General features: G+C 38.5%; 1 protein-coding gene across 1 annotated transcript in view; it reads right to left on the reverse strand.

Moving 5' to 3' along the window:
- Positions 1-8,426: 8,426 nt before the first annotated feature.
- Positions 8,427-23,560, reverse strand: part of HDAC3 (histone deacetylase 3) — a 74,449-nt gene continuing 59,315 nt past the window's right edge. The window contains exons 14-15 of the mRNA XM_053718608.1: positions 9,423-9,580; positions 8,427-9,018 (exon numbers count right to left, since the gene is read on the reverse strand). Coding sequence (XP_053574583.1) covers positions 8,949-9,018; positions 9,423-9,580 — 228 coding nt within the window. The 3' untranslated portion in view covers positions 8,427-8,948. The remainder of the gene's footprint in view (positions 9,019-9,422; positions 9,581-23,560) is intronic.

A 23,560-nucleotide genomic window follows, 5' to 3' on the forward strand; every position in this document is an offset into this window, starting at 1 on the left:
ACAAAACAATGAATATCAGGAAGAATAGCAATCTTTCTGTGAAAAAGAACAGAAAGAGCAGAGATTTGTCCTTTCAAGGAACTTGCGGACAAACCCTTATCTAAACCATCCTGAAGAAATTGTAATATTCTCGGAATTCTAAAAGAATACCAAGAAAAATGATGAGTAAGACACCAAGAAATATAAGTCTTCCAGACTCTATAATATATCTCTCTAGATACAGATTTACGAGCCTGTAACATAGTATCAATCACAGAGTCAGAGAAACCTCTTTGACTAAGAATCAAGCGTTCAATCTCCATACCTTTAAATTTAAGGATTTCAGATCCGGATGGAAAAAAGGACCTTGCGACAGAAGGTCTGGTCTTAACGGAAGAGTCCATGGTTGGCAAGATGCCATCCGGACAAGATCCGCATACCAAAACCTGTGAGGCCATGCCGGAGCTATTAGCAGAACAAACGAGCATTCCCTCAGAATCTTGGAGATTACTCTTGGAAGAAGAACTAGAGGCGGAAAGATATAGGCAGGATGATACTTCCAAGGAAGTGATAATGCATCCACTGCCTCCGCCTGAGGATCCCGGGATCTGGACAGATACCTGGGAAGTTTCTTGTTTAGATGAGAGGCCATCAGATCTATCTCTGGAAGCCCCCACATTTGAACAATCTGAAGAAATACCTCTGGGTGAAGAGACCATTCGCCCGGATGCAACGTTTGGCGACTGAGATAATCCGCTTCCCAATTGTCTACACCTGGGATATGAACCGCAGAGATTAGACAGGAGCTGGATTCCGCCCAAACCAAAATTCGAGATACTTCTTTCATAGCCAGAGGACTGTGAGTCCCTCCTTGATGATTGATGTATGCCACAGTTGTGACATTGTCTGTCTGAAAACAAATGAACGATTCTCTCTTCAGAAGAGGCCAAAACTGAAGAGCTCTGAAAATTGCACGGAGTTCCAAAATATTGATCGGTAATCTCACCTCCTGAGATTCCCAAACTCCCTGTGCCGTCAGAGATCCCCCACACAGCTCCCCAACCTGTGAGACTTGCATCTGTTGAAATTACAGTCCAGGTCGGAAGAACAAAAGAAGCCCCCTGAATTAAACGATGGTGATCTGTCCACCACGTTAGAGAGTGTCGAACAATCGGTTTTAAAGATATTAATTGATATATCTTCGTGTAATCCCTGCACCATTGGTTCAGCATACAGAGCTGAAGAGGTCGCATGTGAAAACGAGCAAAGGGGATCGCGTCCGATGCAGCAGTCATAAGACCTAGAATTTCCATGCATAAGGCTACCGAAGGGAATGATTGAGACTGAAGGTTTCGACAAGCTGTAATCAATTTTAGACGTCTCTTGTCTGTTAAAGACAGAGTCATGGACACTGAATCTATCTGGAAACCCAGAAAGGTTACCCTTGTTTGAGGAATCAAAGAACTTTTTGGTAAATTGATCCTCCAACCATGATCTTGAAGAAACAACACAAGTCGATTCGTATGAGACTCTGCTAAATGTAAAGACTGAGCAAGTACCAAGATATCGTCCAAATAAGGAAATACCACAATACCCTGTTCTCTGATTACAGACAGAAGGGCACCGAGAATCTTTGTGAAAATTCTTGGAGCTGTAGCAAGGCCAAACGGTAGAGCCACAAATTGGTAATGCTTGTCTAGAAAAGAGAATCTCAGGAACTGAAAATGATCTGGATGAATCGGAATATGCAGATATGCATCCTGTAAATCTATTGTGGACATATAATTCCCTTGCTGAACAAAAGGCAATATAGTCCTTACAGTTACCATCTTGAACGTTGGTATCCTTACATAACGATTCAATAATTTTAGATCCAGAACTGGTCTGAAGGAATTCTCCTTCTTTGGTACAATGAAGAGATTTGAATAAAACCCCATCCCCTGTTCCGGAACTGGAACTGGCATAATTACTCCAGCCAACTCTAGATCTGAAACACAATTCAGAAATGCTTGAGCTTTCACTGGATTTACTGGGACACGGGAAAGAAAAAATCTCTTTGCAGGAGGTCTCATCTTGAAACCAATTCTGTACCCTTCTGAAACAATGTTCTGAATCCAAAGATTGTGAACAGAATTGATCCAAATTTCTTTGAAAAAACGTAACCTGCCCCCTACCAGCTGAACTGGAATGAGGGCCGTACCTTCATGTGAACTTAGAAGCAGGCTTTGCCTTTCTAGCAGGCTTGGATTTATTCCAGACTGGAGATGGTTTCCAAACTGAAACTGCTCCTGAGGACGAAGGATCAGGCTTTTGTTCTTTGTTGAAACGAAAGGAACGAAAACGATTGTTAGCCCTGTTTTTACCTTTAGATTTTTTATCCTGTGGTAAAAAAGTTCCTTTCCCACCAGTAACAGTTGAAATAATACAATCCAACTGAGAACCAAATAATTTGTTTCCTTGGAAAGAAATGGAAAGTAGAGTTGATTTAGAAGCCATATCAGCATTCCAAGTCTTAAGCCATAAAGCTCTTCTGGCTAAGATAGCCAGAGACATAAACCTAACATCAACTCTAATAATATCAAAAATGGCATCACAGATAAAATTATTAGCATGCTGGAGAAGAATAATAATATCATGAGAATCACGATCTGCTACTTGTTGCGCTAGGGTTTCCAACCAAAAAGTTGAAGCTGCAGCAACATCAGCCAATGATATAGCAGGTCTAAGAAGATTACCTGAACACAGATAAGCTTTTCTTAGAAAAGATTCAATTTTTCTATCTAAAGGATCCTTAAACGAGGTAACATCTGACGTAGGAATGGTAGTACGTTTAGCAAGGGTAGAAATAGCCCCATCAACTTTAGGGATTTTGTCCCAAAATTCTAACCTGTCAGGCGGAACAGGATATAATTGCTTAAAACGTTTAGAAGGAGTAAATGAATTACCCAATTTATCCCATTCTTTGGAAATCACTGCAGAAATAGCATTAGGAACAGGAAAAACTTCTGGAATAACCGCAGGAGCTTTAAAAACCTTATCCAAACGTATAGAATTAGTATCAAGAGGACTAGAATCCTCTATTTCTAAAGCAATTAGTACTTCTTTAAGTAAAGAGCGAATAAATTCCATCTTAAATAAATATGAAGATTTATCAGCATCAATCTCTGAGATAGAATCCTCTGAACCAGAAGAGTCCAAAGAATCAGAATGATGGTGTTCATTTAAAAATTCATCTGTAGAGAGAGAAGATTTAAAATACTTTTTACGTTTACTAGAAGGAGAAATAACAGACAAAGCCTTCTTTATGGATTCAGAAACAAAATCTCTTATGTTATCAGGAACATTCTGCACCTTAGATGTTGAGGGAACTGCAACAGGCAATGGTACATTACTAAAGGAAATATTATCTGCTTTAACAAGTTTGTCATGACAATTATTACAAACAACAGCTGGAGGAATAGCTACCAAAAATTTACAGCAGATACACTTAGCTTTGGTAGATCCAGCAGGCAGTGATTTTCCTGTAGTATCTTCTGGCTCAGATGCAACGTGAGACATCTTGCAATATGTAAGAGAAAAAACAACATATAAAGCAAAATAGATCAAATTCCTTATAAGACAGTTTCAGGAATGGGAAAGAATGCCAAATATCAAGCTTCTAGCAACCAGAAGCAAATGAAAAATGAGACTGAAATAATGTGGAGACAAAAGCGACGCCCATATTTTTTAGCGCCAAATAAGACGCCCACATTATTTGGCGCCTAAATGCTTATGGCGCCAAAAATGACGCCACATCCGGAACGCCGACATTTTTGGCGCAAAATAACATCAAAAAATGACGTAACTTCCGGCGACACGTATGACGCCGGAAACGGAAAAGAATTTTTGCGCCAAAAAAGTCCGCGCCAAGAATGACGCAATAAAATGAAGCATTTTCAGCCCCCGCGAGCCTAACAGCCCACAGGGAAAAAAGTCAAATTTTTGAGGTAAGAAAAATATGATAAATCAATGCATAATCCCAAATATGAAACTGACTGTCTGAAAATAAGGAAAGTTGAACATTCTGAGTCAAGGCAAATAAATGTTTGAATACATATATTTAGAACTTTATAAATAAAGTGCCCAACCATAGCTTAGAGTGTCACAGAAAATAAGACTTACTTACCCCAGGACACTCATCTACATGTTTGTAGAAAGCCAAACCAGTACTGAAACGAGAATCAGTAGAGGTAATGGTAAATATAAGAGTATATCGTCGATCTGAAAAGGGAGGTAAGAGATGAATCTCTACGACCGATAACAGAGAACCTTATGAAATAGACCCCGTAGAAGGAGATCACTGCATTCAATAGGCAATACTCTCTTCACATCCCTCTGACATTCACTGCACGCTGAGAGGAAAACCGGGCTCCAACTTGCTGCGGAGCGCATATCAACGTAGAATCTAGCACAAACTTACTTCACCACCTCCCTTGGAGGCAAAGTTTGTAAAAACTGATTTGTGGGTGTGGTGAGGGGTGTATTTATAGGCATTTTAAGGTTTGGGAAACTTTGCCCCTCCTGGTGGGAATGTATATCCCATACGTCACTAGCTCATGGACTCTTGTTAATTACATGAAAGAAATCATAGGCAGTAATCGTGATGCATCGTGGAATCGAATCGTTGACAGGATAATCGTAATCGAATCGTGAGACCAGTGAAGATGCACACCCCTAGTCAAGATAATCTAAGAAGTCTTGTTTATAGAACAAGGTCTCTCAAATAATTTTATTAACACAAATTTTTACTTTAGGAAATATTTATCTCATTATGCAGGGGTTTGTATGTGAAGGAGAGACTCCTATGTTACAATAGAAGGTTAAAAAAAAATCCCAAAGATTTTGTGTGATTTCTCTCCATGGTTTTGGAGATTTTTAAATTCTATAATAAGAGAACTTAGTTTTTTTGAAAAACGGATATTCATGTGCTGAGTAAACCAACTTTATTTCTATGAGAGCTGTCCCTTTCAGCCAGTAAGCAAAATAGTCCCAATACGCAGATGTAGATAATCATGCACTTCCAGGTAGGTTAACCGTAAACAGCTTTTTAATGAATATCTTTTATAAACTTTGCTTCATTCTCTTGGTATCATTTGTTGAAGAAGCAGCAATGAACTGCTGGGATCTAGCTGAACACATCTGCTGAGCCAATCACAAGAGGCATTTATTGAAGCTAGAATGGTTATATATTTGATAGGTTGACGGAGTATACTTCTTTTCTTCTTGCAATTCATGAAAAGAGGCATACATGTGCAGCCACCAATCAGCAGCTAGCTTCCAGCTGTGCTTTGCCGCTCCTGAGCCTACCTAAGTATGCTTTTCAACAAAGAATACCAAGGGAACTAAGTAAATTAGAAATGTATTTATAATTGCCTGCTCTGTGTGAATCGTGAAATTTCAATTTTGACTTTCATATCCCCTTAAAAGGACAGTCTAGTCCGAAACAAACTTTCATTATTCAGATAGGGCATGCAATTTTAAATAATTTTTCAATTTTGCTTTTGTTCTCTAAGTATTCTTAGTTGAAAGCTAAATCTAGGAGGTTCATATGCTAATTCTAAGCCCTTGAAGGCCACCTCTTAGCTCAGGGCATTTTTAGAGTTTTTACCCACTAGAGGGTGTTAGTTCTTGTGTTTCATATAGATAACACTGTGCTCATGCACGTGGAGTTCCTAGGAGCCCGCACTGATTGGCTAAAATGCAAGTCTGTCAAAAGAACTAAAATAAGGGGCAGTTTGCAGAGGCTTAGATACAAGATAATCACAGAGGAAAAAAGTGTATTAATATAACTGTGTTGGTTATGCAAAACTAGGGAATGGGTAATAAAGGGATTATCTATCTTTTAAAACAATAAATATTCTGGTGTAGACTGTCCCTTTAACTGCTGTTATTTCAAATACACATCTGAAAAGAAATAAAGTAATAGGCCCCTTGAATAGCAGTTCATGATTTGTGAAATCATTTTAGTGAATTTATAACTGAAGGGACAAGAAGCTGCAGTAAGAACATTTTCTAATGCATTAGTGTATTTTCATATTGTACTATTACTTGCCTAAAGTAGTTAAAGTCAGCTTCAGATTGGAAATACACTACTGTTCCAGAGCTAAACACAACTGCAGTCAGTCAGAATAATCATGTGTGTGTAGAGGCATAGCTAACTCTGTGGGTCAGCTATGTGTGTGTAAAACCCCTTTGCAAATACATAGGTAGCCAGGCAATAATACAATAAGAATATGCATTAGAGGATTTTCTTATTGTAGCTTTATATCCCTTTATCAATTCAAAGATCTAAGCACTCAAGTTCAACTTTCATAGTGTAAAGGTGTGATTTGCAATATATATACCCCCAACTAACGCTGACGTCACCCGGAATCACCGGGCCACCTGTGGAGTACTTCCGGCTGGAGACGCCGAGGGAGGTGGAGGGTACCGAGGAGCAGATGCCTGTGAGACAAGCGGTCCCTCGTTCTTGGAAGCCGGAGAGTCTAAGGTGAAGGGTAAGCAAGCACACATCTGGTGCCAAGTTTGCTTTATTACTGTTTTGAAAAGAAGAAGTGTTGTACAACCCTGCAAGTAATGTACATTTTGGGAGGTCTGTGTATTCTCTTTGGCTTTGTTATTGGCTACGTGTATTTTCAGGATAGGCACAGGACCTTGGTTGTGCTAGTGGAATATTGTGATTGGCACTCGTTTCCAATATTGTGTGTGTATATATATATATATATATATATATATATATACACATATATACACACATATATATATATACACATACATACATACAGGTGGCCCTCGGTTTACAACGGTTCAATTTGCACAGTTTCAGAATAACAACCTTTTTTTCAGTCATGTGACTGCTATTGAAAAGCATTGAGAAGCAGTGCATTGATTAAAATAGCCAGTAGGTGGAGCTGTCCACTTATGTTGCAGCAAAGATATGCAAGCCAAGCAAGCTGAAATTAATCAGTTTAACCAGACCTGAGCTATCGAGCAGCTTGCAAAGGAACAAGATCTTCCTGTCTATAAATCAGTCCATGCATAGAAAGAACTGTTTCTAATGCTGTTTAGCAAATGTTTTTGTTCATTTAACTTAGTTTAATTATATATTCTGTGTTGTGTAGTTATTTTATTAGGTTTATAATGCTGTTTAGCATTTAAAGTCTTCATTTCAAACCTTTAAAAATAATGTCTTAGGTGTTACTTATGACTATTTTGAGAGGGGCCTGGAACCTAATACCCTTACTTCCCATTGACTTACATTATAAACTGGGTTTCAATTTACAAAGGTTTCAATTTACAACCACTCCTTCTGGAACCTAACCCCGGTGTAAACTGAGGTCTACATATATATATATATATATATATATATATATATATACACACACACACAATTTTATCTTTTTGCTAAATCAAAAACTGGTCATATTTACTAATGTGAACTGAGGATGCTTAAGATTTGTTACAACAGGACAAAATTTGGTTTTAAGAGTTCAAAGGAAATTGGAAAATCCAGAAAGCATGGGAAAAGCACGATTGGAATTCTGATGTAAAATTGTCCCCTCTGGAAGTTATAGGGGCTATCGCTATACAAATGCATTTGTAAACTATGCAATAAAGTTATTGCATGGTTTTCTAATGGCTTTGAATTTTAACCCAGTGAAAAGCAATAATGGATTAGAATGTTGGCATTTACTTTCTGTTCTATTTAATACGTAAAGGGACATTAAACACTTTGAGATGGTAATATAGAATGATAAATTATATATATAAAAAAACCAAACTTTGCAATATACTTTCATTATTTATTTTGTTCCCTTTTCCTGTAATTTCATTCTGACAATCGTGTGCTTTTCAGTTCCTGTTAGAAGTGGAAGAGCAGAACACTGTTATATTCCACACAGTCATTGGCTGCACACTCTAGTGATTTATTTATAACTGTCTCTATTTGGCCTCAGCAGAGAATGAAACCTAAGTAACAACATGGCAGCACCCATTGCTTTAAAAGACACTGAAACTTTAAAGTTATTAAGTCAATATTTAAACAACTAACTAAATTAAAAAAAATATCCATCTACATAATATTCTCAAATGTATCTTTTCTTTAGATGCTTCATTCTATCTAGCAGTTATTTAGTGTTTAATGTCCCTTTAAGTGTTATTATGAAGTGCAGAAAGCAGGGTCAAATAAATCATAATTGGTGCCTAGTAAATATGCCAGAATGTGTGTGCAGTCACTCACATTTTAACACTGAAAACATCAAAAAGCTGTAAAAAATAAAAATTATGTAAAAAACAAAACTGACAATTTAACTTTGATGCAAAAATTCCCCGTTTAAATCAGTCTTTTCCCATATCCAATGCAAGTAAGTGTTTATGAAGAAAAAATAATAATAAAATAAATAACAAAATAGAATGTCTAATTATTTACTATAACAAACAACATGATATCAGGGCATATATGTCATCAGTCTTGGATCTGTAAGTCTTCTGATGAAACAATCTGAACAAATAAAATCTTAGATAAAAACAATAGAACTTGTTTTGTTAGCAAAAATAAATACAGCATGTTCCACCAAGGAGTTGCTGTATCGTAAAACATTGTACAGGGTGTATGTACAGTATTTGTTATGTTTGACAAAGCACACTTCTGTTTTTAGGGCACCTCATAACTGGAGCAGATGCATTACAACCCCTCTTAGCCTCCTGGTTCCGATACAAGTTTTCACATTGTGACAGAAGAGGTAATCATGATCCTGTTCCATTGATAACATGGTCTTATGAAACTCCACAGGATAACAAAATTTGGATCCATTAAACAAACAACTGTGGTCCAAACTCTTCACAGGTATGAATAGGAGCCATAATATGGCAAAGCGATGCGTCAGTCTACTATGATCGCAAATATTTAAAATCCAATTATGGGCATTCACTCAAATCTCAACATCACTCTCTTTGTCATTGTCATGATCTCCATCATAAAACTCATTTGATGCTTCAGGCCTATAAAAAGAAGAATTAGTGTTAAAAGGTTTACAAAATGTCTACTAATCTGATGTTTGGAAATGTTTCTAACCATTACATTAACTTGGAATGACAAATGATAACCTATAAATTGGTAAATAAGATAACTGACAAACTTCTAAATAACGTTAAAGACTGGATTACTCTATTGTGTTTTTTCTGGTTTACAAACATGTTTTACTTGAACGCCTATATTCCAAAGGAGCTTTTATATGTATATATATAAATAATCAGGATGTACTGGTATTTTTATAATATTACATCAAAGCACACAGCTTTCATTAGTTTTGCAAACACCAAGATCTGATTAAAAACATGATGTGCTTTAAATTGATTTAGAACCTTACTGGATACCAAAACCAAACAAGAAAATAGACACTTACCTACTGTAGTTTTCCTCTGAGCCTCTCTCTTCAGGATCTGGCTCTTCTGTGCGTTCATAACTCAGAAGATCTGATGGGACATCATGGATCTGAACACTTGGTGCATGATTCAGCATTTTCAAATTTTCAAAAATAGTCTGTCTGATTTGATCTAAATACTGCAAAGGAACATATAAAAAGTTAAACATAATTTAGCTTACTGAAAGTATTTACACATTTACTACATAAAATTAGATGACATTTACTTTAGAAACAGCGAGAAAAGTAAAAGAAAAGTTTTGTCTTTGTCTAATATGTGAACCCCTTTATCAGACTATTAACAACAGTATTGTGTTTTAGATAATTTTTTTCCATTTTGCCAGATAAGTATGGGTCTTACTTAGCATTTCCTATATAATAGGATATGCTATTATGGCAGCAGTGATAGTTTAGCATAGGTAGTATTAAAGAGGACTTTTGGGCATTTTTCTGGGTCTAGTATAGGCTATAGAGTTGTTTGCCTGCGCCCACTGAACATAACTCTCTGTCACAAACAGGAGACAGGAAACTGGGTGGTTAACCCTTTCAGTGTCTTTAAATTCAACTATTGTGGTCTGACATCTTAGCATTTTTAAAAATAAGGTTTCCTCAAACACAATTCCAAATGCCCCAACAATTTAAATTCTCAACAATCTTCTCAATCTGAAGTATTATTTTTTTTTTAGCACATGCACTCTATTATTAGACAAGTTGCCACACTGTAAGAAAAGTGGATTTAGTACTTATTGTGTTGTATTGAGCCAACTGATCCAAATTTATTTCCCCCCCTTGAAGTCTTAGAAGGTAAAGCTGTACTTCCACGGGGTCCTTATAAGGGTAGCTGGGCTACATCCTTGTTCTGTACAATACATTTAGACATTTCTGTATCAGGCCAGAAAATAAAAACTCACACAGCAAACAGTCCCTAAACTTTAGATTAGATAGGCCCTTGATTTAGATTAGGAACATTCTAATCAGTAACTGAAAGAGGATGCTAAAAGAAGAACATAATGGTAACTTCCAGTCTGCTAGATCAGATCAGATATTTGAGGAAGAATAATGGTGTGGATTAGAACAGTTGCATGGAAAAGTACAAGGCCAGACAAGCATAAAACCTGAAATGCACTACTAGTCAACGGTAAAGAATGTAGGATAGGTACGCCATCTAGTGTTCAAATCCACTTGTAGAAAAATGTTGACTTTTACAAAATAGGTTGTTAATAGCTATTAATAGAGAAGACTGTGGTCAATATGATTAAGCATTATAAAATGGCAATCACAAAATGTATGCTTACCAGATAAATTTCTTTCTTTCCAGACATGGAGAGTCCACAACATCATTCCAATTACTAGTGGGATATTCACTCCTGACCAGCAGGAGGAGGCAAAGAGCACCACAACAAAGCTGGTAAGTGACTTCCCTTACCCATAACCCCTAGTCATTCAGCCGAAGGGAAATGGAAAAAGAAGATAACACAAAGGTGTAGAGGTGTCTGAAGTTTAACAAAAAATACTGTCTAATAAGGGTGGATTCGTGGACTCTCCATGTCCGGAAAGAAAGAAATTTATCAGGTAAGCATACATTTTGTTTTGTTTCTTAAGACATGGAGAGTCCACAATGTCATTCCAATTACTAGTGGGAACCAATAGCCAAGCTAGAGGACACAGAATGAATAGGGAGGGAGAAACAGAACAGGCAGACCTAAACAGAAGGCACCACCGCTTGAAGCACCCTTCTCCCAAAGGAATCCTCAGCCGAGGCAAAAGTATCAAATTTGTAGAATTTGGAAAAGGTATGCAGAGAGGACCAAGTTGCAGACTTGCAAATCTGTTCCACAGAAGCTTCATTTTTTGAAAGCCCAAGAAGAGGAGACAGCCCTAGTGGAATGAGCTGTAAATCTGTCAGAATGCTGCTGTCCAGCAAAACGAATCATACTTCTCAACCAGAGGGAAAGAGAAGCAGAAGTAGCCCTCTGACCCTTACGCTTTCCAGAGAAACAAACTAACAGGGCAGAAGACTGGCGAAAATCCTAGTAGCCTGTAGGTAGAATTATAGAGCGCGCACCACATCCAAGTTGTGCAACAGACGTTCCTTATGAGAGGAAGGATTAGGACAGAGAGAAGAAACAACAATCTCCTGATTAATATTTCTATCCGAAACCACCTAAGGGAGAAACCCCAATTTTGTACGAAGTACCGCCTTATCCGCATGAAAAATAAGGTAAGGTGAATCACACTGCAAAACCGAGAGTTCGGAAACTCTCTGAGCAGAAGAAATAGCCATAAGAAACAAAACCTTCCAAGATAATAGCTTAAAGGGATAGTAAACCCCAAAATTTTCTTTTATGATTCAGATAGAACATACAATTTTAAACAACTTTCCAATTTAATTCTATTATCAAATTTTCTTCATTCTCTTGTTATCCATTGCTGAAGGGACAGCATTGCACTACTGAAAGGAAGCTGAAAATATCTATTTAGCCAATCACAAGAGACAAATGTGTGCAGCAGCAGCTCCCACTAGTGTATGATATGTGCGTATTCATTTTTTTTAACAAGGGATACTAAGAGAACAAAGCACATTTGAAAATAGAAGTGAATTTAAAAGTGTCTTAAAATAACATGCTCTATCTGAACCATGCAAGTTTAATTTCGACTTTCCTATCCCTTTAATATTTATGGAATGCATTGGCTCAAACGGAGCCTGCTGCAAAACATTAAGAACTAGGTTAAGGCTCCAAGGAGGAGCAACAGATTTAAACACAGGCCTCATGTATTTACACCATATCTTATGGTAAATCTTACGAGTAACAGGCTTGCAAGCCTGAATCATAGTATCAATAACAGACTTAGAAAACCCACGCTTAGCCAGAACTAAGGGTTCAATCTCCAAGCAGTCAGCTTTAGAGAAATTCGATTTGAATGGAGGAAAGGACCCCGAGTTAGAAGGTCCTTCCTCAGAGGTAACCTTCAAGGGGGAATAGATGACATCTTTACTAGGTCCGCAAACCAGATCCTGCAAGGCCATGCAGGAGTTTTTAGAATTATAGACGCTCTCTCCTGTTTGATACGAGCAATGACTGGAAAGAGAGCAAACGGAGGAAACGGGTATGCTAGACCGAAGTCCCAAGGAACCGCCAGAGGATCTATCAGGGCGGCCTGAGGATCTCTTGACCTTGAACCGTACCTTGGAAGCTTGGTGTTCTGACGAGACACCCTCAGATCCAACTCCGGCACCCTCCACTTGAGGCATAACCTGGAGAGCCCCCTCCCCGGGATAAAAGGTCTATCTGCTAAGGAAATCCGCCTTCCAGTTGTCCATTCCTGGAATGTGGCAGATAGAAGACAATTGTGAGCTTCTGCTCACTGCAGAATGCGAGTCACCTCCTTCTATGCCAAGGAACTCAGAGTTCCTCCCTGGTGGTTAATGTAAGCCACTGACGTGATGTTGTCCGACTGGAACCTGATAAACCGGGCTAAGGACAACTGAGGCCAGGTCATCAGCGCATTGAAGATCGCTTTCAACCCCAAGATGTTTATTGGAAGAGAAGACTCGTCCCGAGTCCATCGGCTCTGAGACTGCTTCCCAGTCTAGCAGGTTGGCATCCGTGTTCACAATCACCCAGGAAGGTCTCCGGAACCATGTGCCCTGAGACAGATGATCCTGAGAAATACACCACGAGAGAGTGTCTCTTGTCAACTGGTCTAGATCTATCCTCTGAGCATGCATAATTGCAGAGCTCTCAAATGGAATCGAGCAAAGGGAATGATGTCCATGGAAGCGACCATCTGACCTCCGTCAGAATTTTTTTTAATAGATAGGGAATCGATGATAGTCCCTAAGAAAACCACCCTTGTAGCTGGAACAAGGGAACTCTTCTCCAGATTCACTTTCCAGCTGTGGGAACGTAGAAAAGACAACAAGATCTCTGTATGAGAGTTTGCTTGTTGAAAAGATTGTGCCTGAACCAATATGTCATCCAGGTAAGGTGCCACCGCAATTCCCTGAGACCTGACAACTGCCAAGAGAGCCCCCAGAACCTTTGAAAAAATTCTGGGAGCTGTGGCAAGGCCAAACGGAAGAGCCACAAACTGAAAGTGCTTGTCTAGAAAAGCGAATCTCAGGAACTGGTGATGATCCCTGTGGATGGGAACATGAAGATACGTGTCCTTTAGGTCTATGGTCATCATGAACTGACCCTCTTGGTCCAAAGGAAGAATGGAACAAATGGTTTCCATTTTGAAGGACGGTACCCCGAGAAACTTGTTGAGACACTGTAGGTCTCTTTTTGAATAAAATCCTAGACTCTGTTCTCTTACTGGAATAGGAACAATCAATCCCAAGGAGGAAAGGTCCTGAACGCATTTTAAGAATACCTCTCTTTTTACCTGATCCGCAGATAACATTGAGAGGAGAAATCTGCCTCTGGGAGGACGAGATTTGAATTCTATTTTGTACCACTGAGATACTATGTCCACAGCCCAAGGATCTGGGATATCTCGTATCCACGCTTGATGAAAAAAGGTAAGTCTGCCCCCCACTTCATCCGATCCCGGGCCAGGGGCAGACCCTTCAAGCTGACTTGTCTCAGCAGAGGGCTTCTTAGATTGCTTTCCCTTATTTCAAGACTGATTGGGCTTCCAAGAAGACTTGGACTGCTCCTGCTTGGAGGAAGGAGAGGAAGGACTTTTGATTTTTTTAAGTTTACGAAAGGATGAAAATTACTTTGACGTCCTTTAGGTCTATTCTTCTTGTCTTGTGGTAGAAAGGACCCCTTTCCACCTGTAATTTCAGAAATTATCTCCACCAGACCAGGACCAAACAGGGTCTTACCCTTGTAAGGTAGTGACAGAAGCTTAGACTTGGAGGTAACATCAGCTGACCATGATTTTAGCCACAGAGCCCTGCGGGCTAGGACAGTAAAGCCCAACATCTTGGCTCCCAGTCTGATGACTTGCATGTTAGCATCAGAGATAAAGGAATTGGCTAGTTCAAAAACCTTAATCCTATCCTGGATCTCCTCCAACGGAGTATCCTCTAAAATCAGTTCTGACAAGGCATCGCACCAATAAGATGCTGCACTTGCTACCATGGCAATACAAACTGCAGGTTGCCATTGAAGCCCTTATGAACATACATTTTCTTTAGATAAGCCTCCAGCTTTTTATGCATGGGATCCTTAAAAGAACAGCTATCCTCAATAGCAATTGTGGTTCTCTTAGCTAGAGTAGAGAGATAGCTCTTTCTACCTTAGGCACTGTGCGCTATGAGTGTCGAATGGAGTCAGCAACAGGAAACATCTTTTTTTTTTTTTATTTAAAAATGGGAGATGGGGAGAAAGGTATCTCAGGTTTATTCCATTCCTGTGCAATGATCTCTGACACACGGTCTGGAACAGGAAATACTTCCACATCAGAAGAAACATCATAGTATTTATTAAGTTTACTAGATTTCTTAGTGTTGACAGCAACAGAAGCGTTGGATTCGTCCAAAGTAGCTAAAACCTCCTTTAGCAGTACACAGAGGTGTTCAAGCTTAAATCTGAAGTTTGCCTCTTCAGAATCAGACAAAGGAATTATACTATCAGAATCTGAGATTTCACCCTCAGAGGCTACTGAGGTATCCTCTTCATCAGACTTTTGAGGGAGGTCCACCTTTACAGCAGCAGATGGGACAGACACCTTACCATCTGACAAATGTTTACATTTCCTCTTGCGTTTTCCCATAATAGGGAAAGCAGAGGATATCTGTGAAGCAAAATCTGACGGCAAATAAACTCCTCCAGGAAGCTGAGAGGAACTGCAGGGCACTGTGACGCCATTGAGGCTTGGGACATTTGAGGAGAAAGCTGTGGCATTGCCTGAACAGCATCATCCTGAGAGACATTAGGCTCAGAAAAAAGAAATTTATCTTTACATTTTAATGTTTTATCTATACATGAGGAACAAAATTGCATAGGTAACACAATTTGGGTCTCTAGACACAACAAACATTTGTCCATAAGGACAGGATCCTGCTCCATGTCCATATCTTAAACCAGAGACTGAGGAATGACTATATATATATATATATATATATATATATATATATATATATATATATATAAGAATATATTTTTTTAAATTGACACTGTCACTTTAAAATGTACCCCTAAATAAGGACCTCTACACGTCAGCAGACTGAGGTGCCCTACCTGCCCGACCGGAGTAAGAAAATCTTGCCAGAAATAAAACTGCCGGTCTCACAGCCTATCAGATCTGGGAGCGGAAGAGGAGTCATGTGACAGGCTGAACAGAAACTGTGCATCAAAAGTAAAAGCGAGCGTTTCTGAAGCCGTGTTAGACCAGAACAGTAAACTGACACAATCAGTCTAAAAACTACCGGTCTCCCTCTGACTAACCCTCTTGAGCTAAAAAAAGTGTATAAAACACAGACAGAAGCCCCAATATCCAAAAATAAAATGAGCCACACATTTTAGGTTAACTCCTTCAAACCCATAAAGGAAAATTAACCCCTAAGTCTCCTGTTATCACATGTTTTTTTTTTGTGCCTGCACACTACCTAAATAAAATCCTTCATTAAAGGGACACTGAACCCAAATTTTTTCTTTTGTGATTCAGATAGAGCATGACATTTTAAGGAACTTTCTAATTTACTCATATTATCAAATTTTCTTCATTCTCTTGGTATCTTTATTTGAAATTCAAGAATGTAAGTTTAGATGCCGGCCCATTTTTGGTGAACAACCTAGGTTGTCCTTGCTGATTGGTGGATAAATTCATCCACCAATAAAAAAGTGCTGTCCAGAGTTCTGAAACCCCAAAAAAGCTTTGATGCCTTCTTTTTAAAATAAAGATAGGAAGAGAACAAAGAAAAATTAATAACAGGAGTAAATTAGAAAGTTGCTTAAAATTGCATGCTCTATCTGAATCACGAAAGAAAAAATTTGGGTTCAGTGTCCCTTTAAGGATTAAACATGTCCCAAATAAATAATGCAGATAATCCTCTTAAAGTGAAGGTAAAGTTTGTTATATCACATTAGTCATGTATACAGGTCACCCTAAAATAATGGTACTTTCATTCATTATTTTTTTATATTTTTATTATACACTGAGTTTTCGCCGTTTATAGTTACCTTATTTCAATCGCAAAATTCAACCCGTTTTTTTTTTTTTTTTGGCTTGCAGGTCAAGTTTTAACAGTAGCCAATTGAAATACTGGCCGTTAGGCAGCCGTCATATTACGTCATTAGTCTCTTGGACGATTTGCGCATGCGTTCCTGAAATGTTATTTGACTATGAAGACAAGCGCGCTCCCGTTGTGCGCATGCTTATAGCAAATGTTTGGTTTTTGCATGCATTGCAAATGTTTTTTTTGTTTTTTTTAGTAAGACGTGGGGCGCTTTGTTAAAAGCTTTGAGAATATCGGTGTCTCAAATCCGGAGTGATAGAATTATAACAAGCTTATTGGTGACTGTAGAAGACGCTATGCGCATGCGCAATTCGTGGAATACTCGTGAACGCGCTTTAGAGAGAGCTCTATACGTCAGACTGTCAATACTGATGGGAGGAGACTAACGCACGGTAGGGAAATAAAAAACATGTTTATTAGAAAAATATATAATTGTTTGGGGCAAAGAAGGTAGCGATTAGATTCTTTAAAATTTGACTAATGTATCTGTATATAGAGAAAGTGAAAACTTTACCTTCACTTTAAGTGCAAGTCTCCAAGACCAAGAAGACAAAGGCACTTACCTGCAATCCAGCTGTCCAGCAGAAAGACAGCTCACAAGGCGTGAAAGGACACATACTCCTTACAGAGACCTGTAGAAAAAGAAAGAACAGAGTAACCAACTCTGGCTTTCAACACCAAGGGCAGCAAATATGTTAGAAACCTGAGCAAGGACCACCTCATTACTTTCTAACTGCTTAAAAGCCACCACTACTGTCATCCCCGAGTGCAATAGGTGAAACCTTTAAAGACTTCTATTATAACCTAGAATCTTATGAATCTACTAAACTACTCTCTTCAGATTACATTCGCCGGTACTTACAAGCTCTGAACCACCCACAATTAGACCAATCAAACTTCTCTGCCCTTACTTCCCCGATTACACCTGAAGAAGTCCGATCAGGCATCAGGGATCTCAAAACAGCAAAATCGCCAGGCCCGGACGGCTATACGGGTCAATTTTACAAGACATACATAACTCAGATCTCCCCCATTCTCTGTAGAGCCTTTAATGAAGTCCAAAACAAAGGGCGTTTTCGGAGTGAGTACTTAGAGGCAACAATTACTAACATTCTCAAGCACGGTAAGGATCCTTCAGAGTGCGGGAGTTATCGCCCGATCTCCTTACTCAATATAGACACTAAACTTTACGCCAAGATCATTGCAAATCGCTTGGCTAAAATTATTTCCACTTTGGTTCATCCGGACCGAGTGGGCTTCATCCCTCAAAGGGAGGGTCCAGATGCAACAAGACGTATTCTTGACATTCTGATCGAGGGTACAAGGGACAAGGCTCCCATGCTTGCCCTGTCGTTGGAAGCTGAAAAGGCCTTTGACAGGGTGAGGTGGGAGTACCTTTGGGAAACATTACGTGACTTTAAACTTCCAGAGAAATGTATACTTTCGGTTCAGGCCCTTTACGCTTGCCCAGCGGCCAGGGTTAAGGGTGTTGGATTTCAGTCTAGCCGTTTTAATATCACCAATGGGACGAGACAGGGGTGTCCTCTCTCTCTGCTCCTGATTGCTCTGGCCATTGAGCCCTTGGCTCAAGCTATTAGAATGGACCCAGATATCTCTGGGTTCCCGGTCCGGTTGTCTCAACATAAAATCTCCTTGTACGCGGATGACGTCGCGCTTTTACCTTCTAACCCGTCCAGGTCCCTTCCTGCTGTTTTTAGGATACTTTCTCAGTTCAACGCCCTGAGTCATTACAAACTCAATCTGGCCAAGACAGAAGCTTTACATATTAATGTCTCACCACATGAACTGTCCTCCTTGCAGAGAAAATTTTAGTTTCAATGGTCTCCTAGCTCCATTAAGCTGTTAGATATCCACCTTTGTCCAAACACGTCCATGGTAATCTCTAAGAATTACGTAGAAAGACTCCCAGAATGGAGAAAACTTTTAGATTCTTGGGACTATCGTGAAATTTCATGGACAGGTAGGATCGCTGCCATTAAAATGTCCTTCATCCCCAAGATAACCTGTTTTGATCGCTTCCGATCAATGTTCCTAGGCCCATCCTCAACAAGTTACAGAGTCTAATCACTAGTTATGTTTGGAAAGGTAGAAAACCCAGAACCTCCAGACAAACCTTACAGAGGACCTGTGATAGGGGGGGCTCAGTCTGCCAAACATCATTCTATACTACCAGGCAGCCCGGATGACCCATCTGATGAGTTGGGGTCATTATGAGAACCCGGCTTCTTGGAGAGAGGTTGAATGTTCTCTCCTACCACCAGGCCTGCGTTTAATAGATTTGCCCTGGGTAGCGTCGCACTGTAGGAAAAACCTTCACATTACGCACCCAGTGATTCTAGAGACTCTACATTCTTGGGAGCAAACAAGATACCTAACCATTGTCGCCCCTCACCCTTCTCCGAGACAAACTATAGCTAGTGCCCTCTTTTGTCTCCCTGATTCCCACATCTCAAGCTGGAGAAATCTAAATGCAACCTATATTGCGGATTTATATGACCAGGTTAATGAATTATCCCATAATGCAGTGTGTGACAAACTACGCACTCCAGCGTCTCTGAGATTCGAGACCTTCCGGCTTTGCTCAATAGTAAGATCATGGGGATTTCCTAGAATAAACCTTAGATCGGTCACGGTATGGGAGCAGAGATGGTCACAACCCCATAAACTTAAAGGCACACTCTCCTTCCATTACGAGATTTTACTTAACTCCTCCTCTCAACATAAAATCTCTCAATATATAGCCTGGGAGAAGGAATTAAACTTCACGGCTGATGCTGACTCCTGGTATAGAGAACTAATTTTTACTAAGAAGTTACTACATTGCATGACCTTATGGGAATTGCACTATAAACTAACGGTCTGCTGGCACTTAGTTCCAGCCACATTACATAAGATATATTGCTCCCATCCTCCCACTTGCTGGAGAGGTTGTGGGCAATTAGGAACCCAAGCTCATATTTGGTGGTTTTGTTCTAAGATAACTCCAGTCTGGACCCAGATTTCTGACATTTTACACTCATTAGGTATCACTTCTACACTAAGCCCACAAACTTGTCTACTTCATCTAGACTTTCCGAATGTATCCCCCGCGCAAAAATCACTGGCCATTTACATACTCATGTCCACTAAGCTAGAAATTGCGAAAGCCTGGAAACTTCCTGCTCCCCCCTCCATCGCACAGATTTTAGCAACTGTTAACTTTCTCCTAAAAATGGAAGCATACTCTTACTCTGTGCAGGACAAATTAGACTTATTACGAGATCTGGTCTCCCTGGTGTGAAAAATTCCCCCATTGAAATACATTGAAATATGCTGAAATATGTGGATATCCACTGCAATTCCTCTCCCCTCCCGTCCCCCCACCTTACCCCTCCCTATCACCTCCTCTAATCCCTTCCTAACTTTATACTTTATTTTGGTCTGAATAAACTCAGAGATATTGTTTACAATGTTATAATATGGAAAAAGAGAAAAGCTAAATGTGAAAAGCAACATTTTTGTGAAGTCTGTTTGGAGATAGTTGAGATTATTATCTATTTATTTCATTTCTCCTTTCATATATTAGGATATTGGAAGTCTTTACTTAGAATATGTTGAAAATTATTTGGAAACGTCTCCTGTAACATGTTTATTATTATCGTTTGTTTTAGTGGGATTTATCTCACTCACGGAATTGTTGCATATTCTTGTTATCTTGGAATTTTCTCAATAAAAAACTATTTAAAAAAAAAAAAAAAAAAAAGCCACCACTACTCTGGCTCAAGAGATTGACGTGGACACAGCTAAAGCCAAATCCTTGCTTGCAGGGCAAAGTACCCAAAAAAGTAATCTATTTTCAGACACCAAACTTCACCTCCTCCATTGACAGAAGCAAAGAGAATGACTGGGGATTATGTGTAAAGGAAGTGACACTTACCAGCTTTGCTGTGGTGCTCACTAGTAATTGGAATAACGTTGTGGACTTTCCATGTTTTAGGAAAGAAAAAGTATACACAGAACAGCTAAGATAGAGGAGGGCAGAAGCTCACATATGTCCAAACATGATTACCACTTAAATGGGATAGAGTGGCCAGTATGATCTTGGGAGTAAAGACAGACTTATGCATGGAGCAGAGAAATGAAGCAGCCTTCTTCAAACTAACATCAAAAACTATCTAAAGATAAAAGGGGATAGCTTCTAACTAAAATGTTGACAGTAATTTATTAAAGGGACAGTATACTGTAAAATTGTTTCTTCCTTAATGTGTTTCCACTTTTTTTTTACCAACTGCAGAGTATAAAATGTATGAGAATTTGCTTTTTAAGGTTTATTTGTGTATATTAAATAACTGATTTTGTATTTTGAAGCCAAAACCAAATAAAATTGGTTGAGCTTGTGGGTATAAGCAGATCTCATTACTTTATCAGATTGTATACATATAAATACTTCTTTATCTTATATCTGTCCGTAAACCAAAGAGCAATACTTTGAGAGAACAATGGAAAATTAACATTGTATTACCTTATCTCTTCTATGCCCCACTTGGAGTGTAATTTCTTCTGCTGGCTGTGTTTACACATCTTATCTATAGCTAGGACCAGAAACTTTCAGAAAAGGTGGAAATACCACCGGCTAAATCAACTATTTCAAATGCCAATTTAAGGGTAAAGGACAATTAAACAATTCAATACACTCCAGCAGGTAAAGTGGATAATTGGAACAAATTAAAGGGGAGAGCATTTTTGAGTAAACTGCGCCTTTAAGTAGTAGCCTGACATAAATAAATAAATCTTGGACTCTTTCCTGCTTTAAAAGGGACATTAAACACTTGACTGCTAAAAATCGTTCAACCTAATTTCTACTGAGTAATAATAAAATACTGAGTACAGTTCTTTAGGGAGGGGGGAGAGAGGAAGGGGGAGAGAGACTCCAGTCCATTGGAGAAAATTGACTGAATAACTCATGCTGCAAATACTTTTTCCTGGAGATTTGTTCAATACAATTTTTAGTTTTATTTTCATACATCTACATTACATATATACATATATTACTGTATATTTGTAATGTAAATCAATTGGTGTTTACTCTTTGCTATAGCAGCTAAATTGAGATTACTGCCTGTGCTTAACCCTTAACAAGCACAAATATGCATGGACGAAAAATTTGCACCTGATGCTTTCTTTAGTACCAGGTGTTCTCCATTAGAAACCACAAACAGTCTCCAAGATTAGGCTCTTTTTATATACATGTGATGATAATTTCTCGAAATATACATATAACGTAATGCTATAAAAAGAGCATAATCTTGGAGATTATTACTGCCTAAAAAGACTATTTGTGGCATTTGTAATGTAGATGTAAGAAAATAAAATATTGTATTGAACAAATCTCCAGGAAAAAGTATTTGCAGCATGAGTTATTCAGTCTATTTTCTCCAACGGACTGGAGTCTCTCTCCCCCTACCTCTCTCCCCCCTCGGCCCCTCCCTCTCCAGTCTGGAGCTTGTCAGATTTACATTTATAAACCTGCTGAGTGCCGAGTATTCACACACCTTAGGAATGTCAGAGTGGTAACGTTTAAAAAGTAAGCTTTTTTACATAGAAAAGCATAATAATAAAATGTTTTATTTCAGTAACAGATTTGTAACAAACTGTAGCACAAGCTCTGTCTGCATAATATTGAGTGCTGCTGTATTTCCTATATATATATATATATATATATATATATATATATATATATATATATATATATATATATATATATATATATATACACACACATTATAGGGAGATATGAAGTGCGTGTCATGTGACTCTGCATTGAGTCACATGACTGCTGTGCCCCAGTGTAACGTATGTTAAAACATGGCACCTTACATGGGAGAATCAAGTACCTTATTAGTATTCATCTTCAAATCAATTTTATTCAACACTTTGGGGTAAGCTGAACAAATAAAGCAGACAGTAGTGATCACTTGATTTTAATTCATAATAAAACATCCTTTTAAATGATTTTTATCAGGTGTTAATTGTCCCTTTAAGTGCAAAATTGATTTTTTTTTTATTAGTAGTTTTAGTTAAAACTTTAATCCTCTTAAAGGACCATTCAATACAATAAAACTGCATAATTAACAAGTGCATAATAAAAAGACAAAGCAATAACACTTACTTTAAATTTTGAATAAGCAGTAGATTTTTTTTTCCTACTGAGCATGGGCAAAAGCTACCAGGGTATACGTAAAACCATAACATTTGAGAGGTTCATTATATAACATTTCTAATTTTTATGAATTGGTGCTTTTGAAATATTTATTCAATTCTGAGTATCTCTAGAAATTGTGGACTGAATGAGAGTTAGCTAGAAAACCCAAGTACTCTGAATTAACTTCTAGAGTTCTATAGGAAGACATTTTTGCAGTGCAGCAGCTAGAATATTTAAATTACCAGCCCGAATGGTGATCTTACATTTTCTTTGAAGCAGGACAGATTCATTTAGCTTTGCAATGACACAGCAAGCACACTATTTTTTTGGGGAACACAAAACTAGCTTGTTCCAGATGTTAGCTTAGCAATGTCAATTTTTTTGGGAGCACAATACCAGTGGAATTAAGAAAAAGAAACCGCTGCTCAGGTTTGCATTAATCTATATTTTGTTGTTCCATTTCCAAGTGTTGGTTTAACAATGTGGCATTATCTTAATAATGTCAGTGAACCCTCAAAGAAGAAGGTAGATGATGCAGAAGGAAGTAAAAGAGTTTGAGCTGTGAAGACTTGGTGGGCGACTTTTATTGTGGACTTTAACTTCCCAGACTCTGAATGTTACTTAAAAGGGACATGAAACCCAATTTGTTTTCGTTCATGATTTAGAAAGAGCATGCCATTTTAAACAACGTTGTAATTTACTTCTATTATCTAATTTGCTTAATTC

This window comes from Bombina bombina, chromosome 6 (genome assembly GCF_027579735.1).
Source record: "Bombina bombina isolate aBomBom1 chromosome 6, aBomBom1.pri, whole genome shotgun sequence".
In the NCBI taxonomy this organism is placed as follows: Eukaryota; Metazoa; Chordata; class Amphibia; order Anura; family Bombinatoridae; genus Bombina; species Bombina bombina.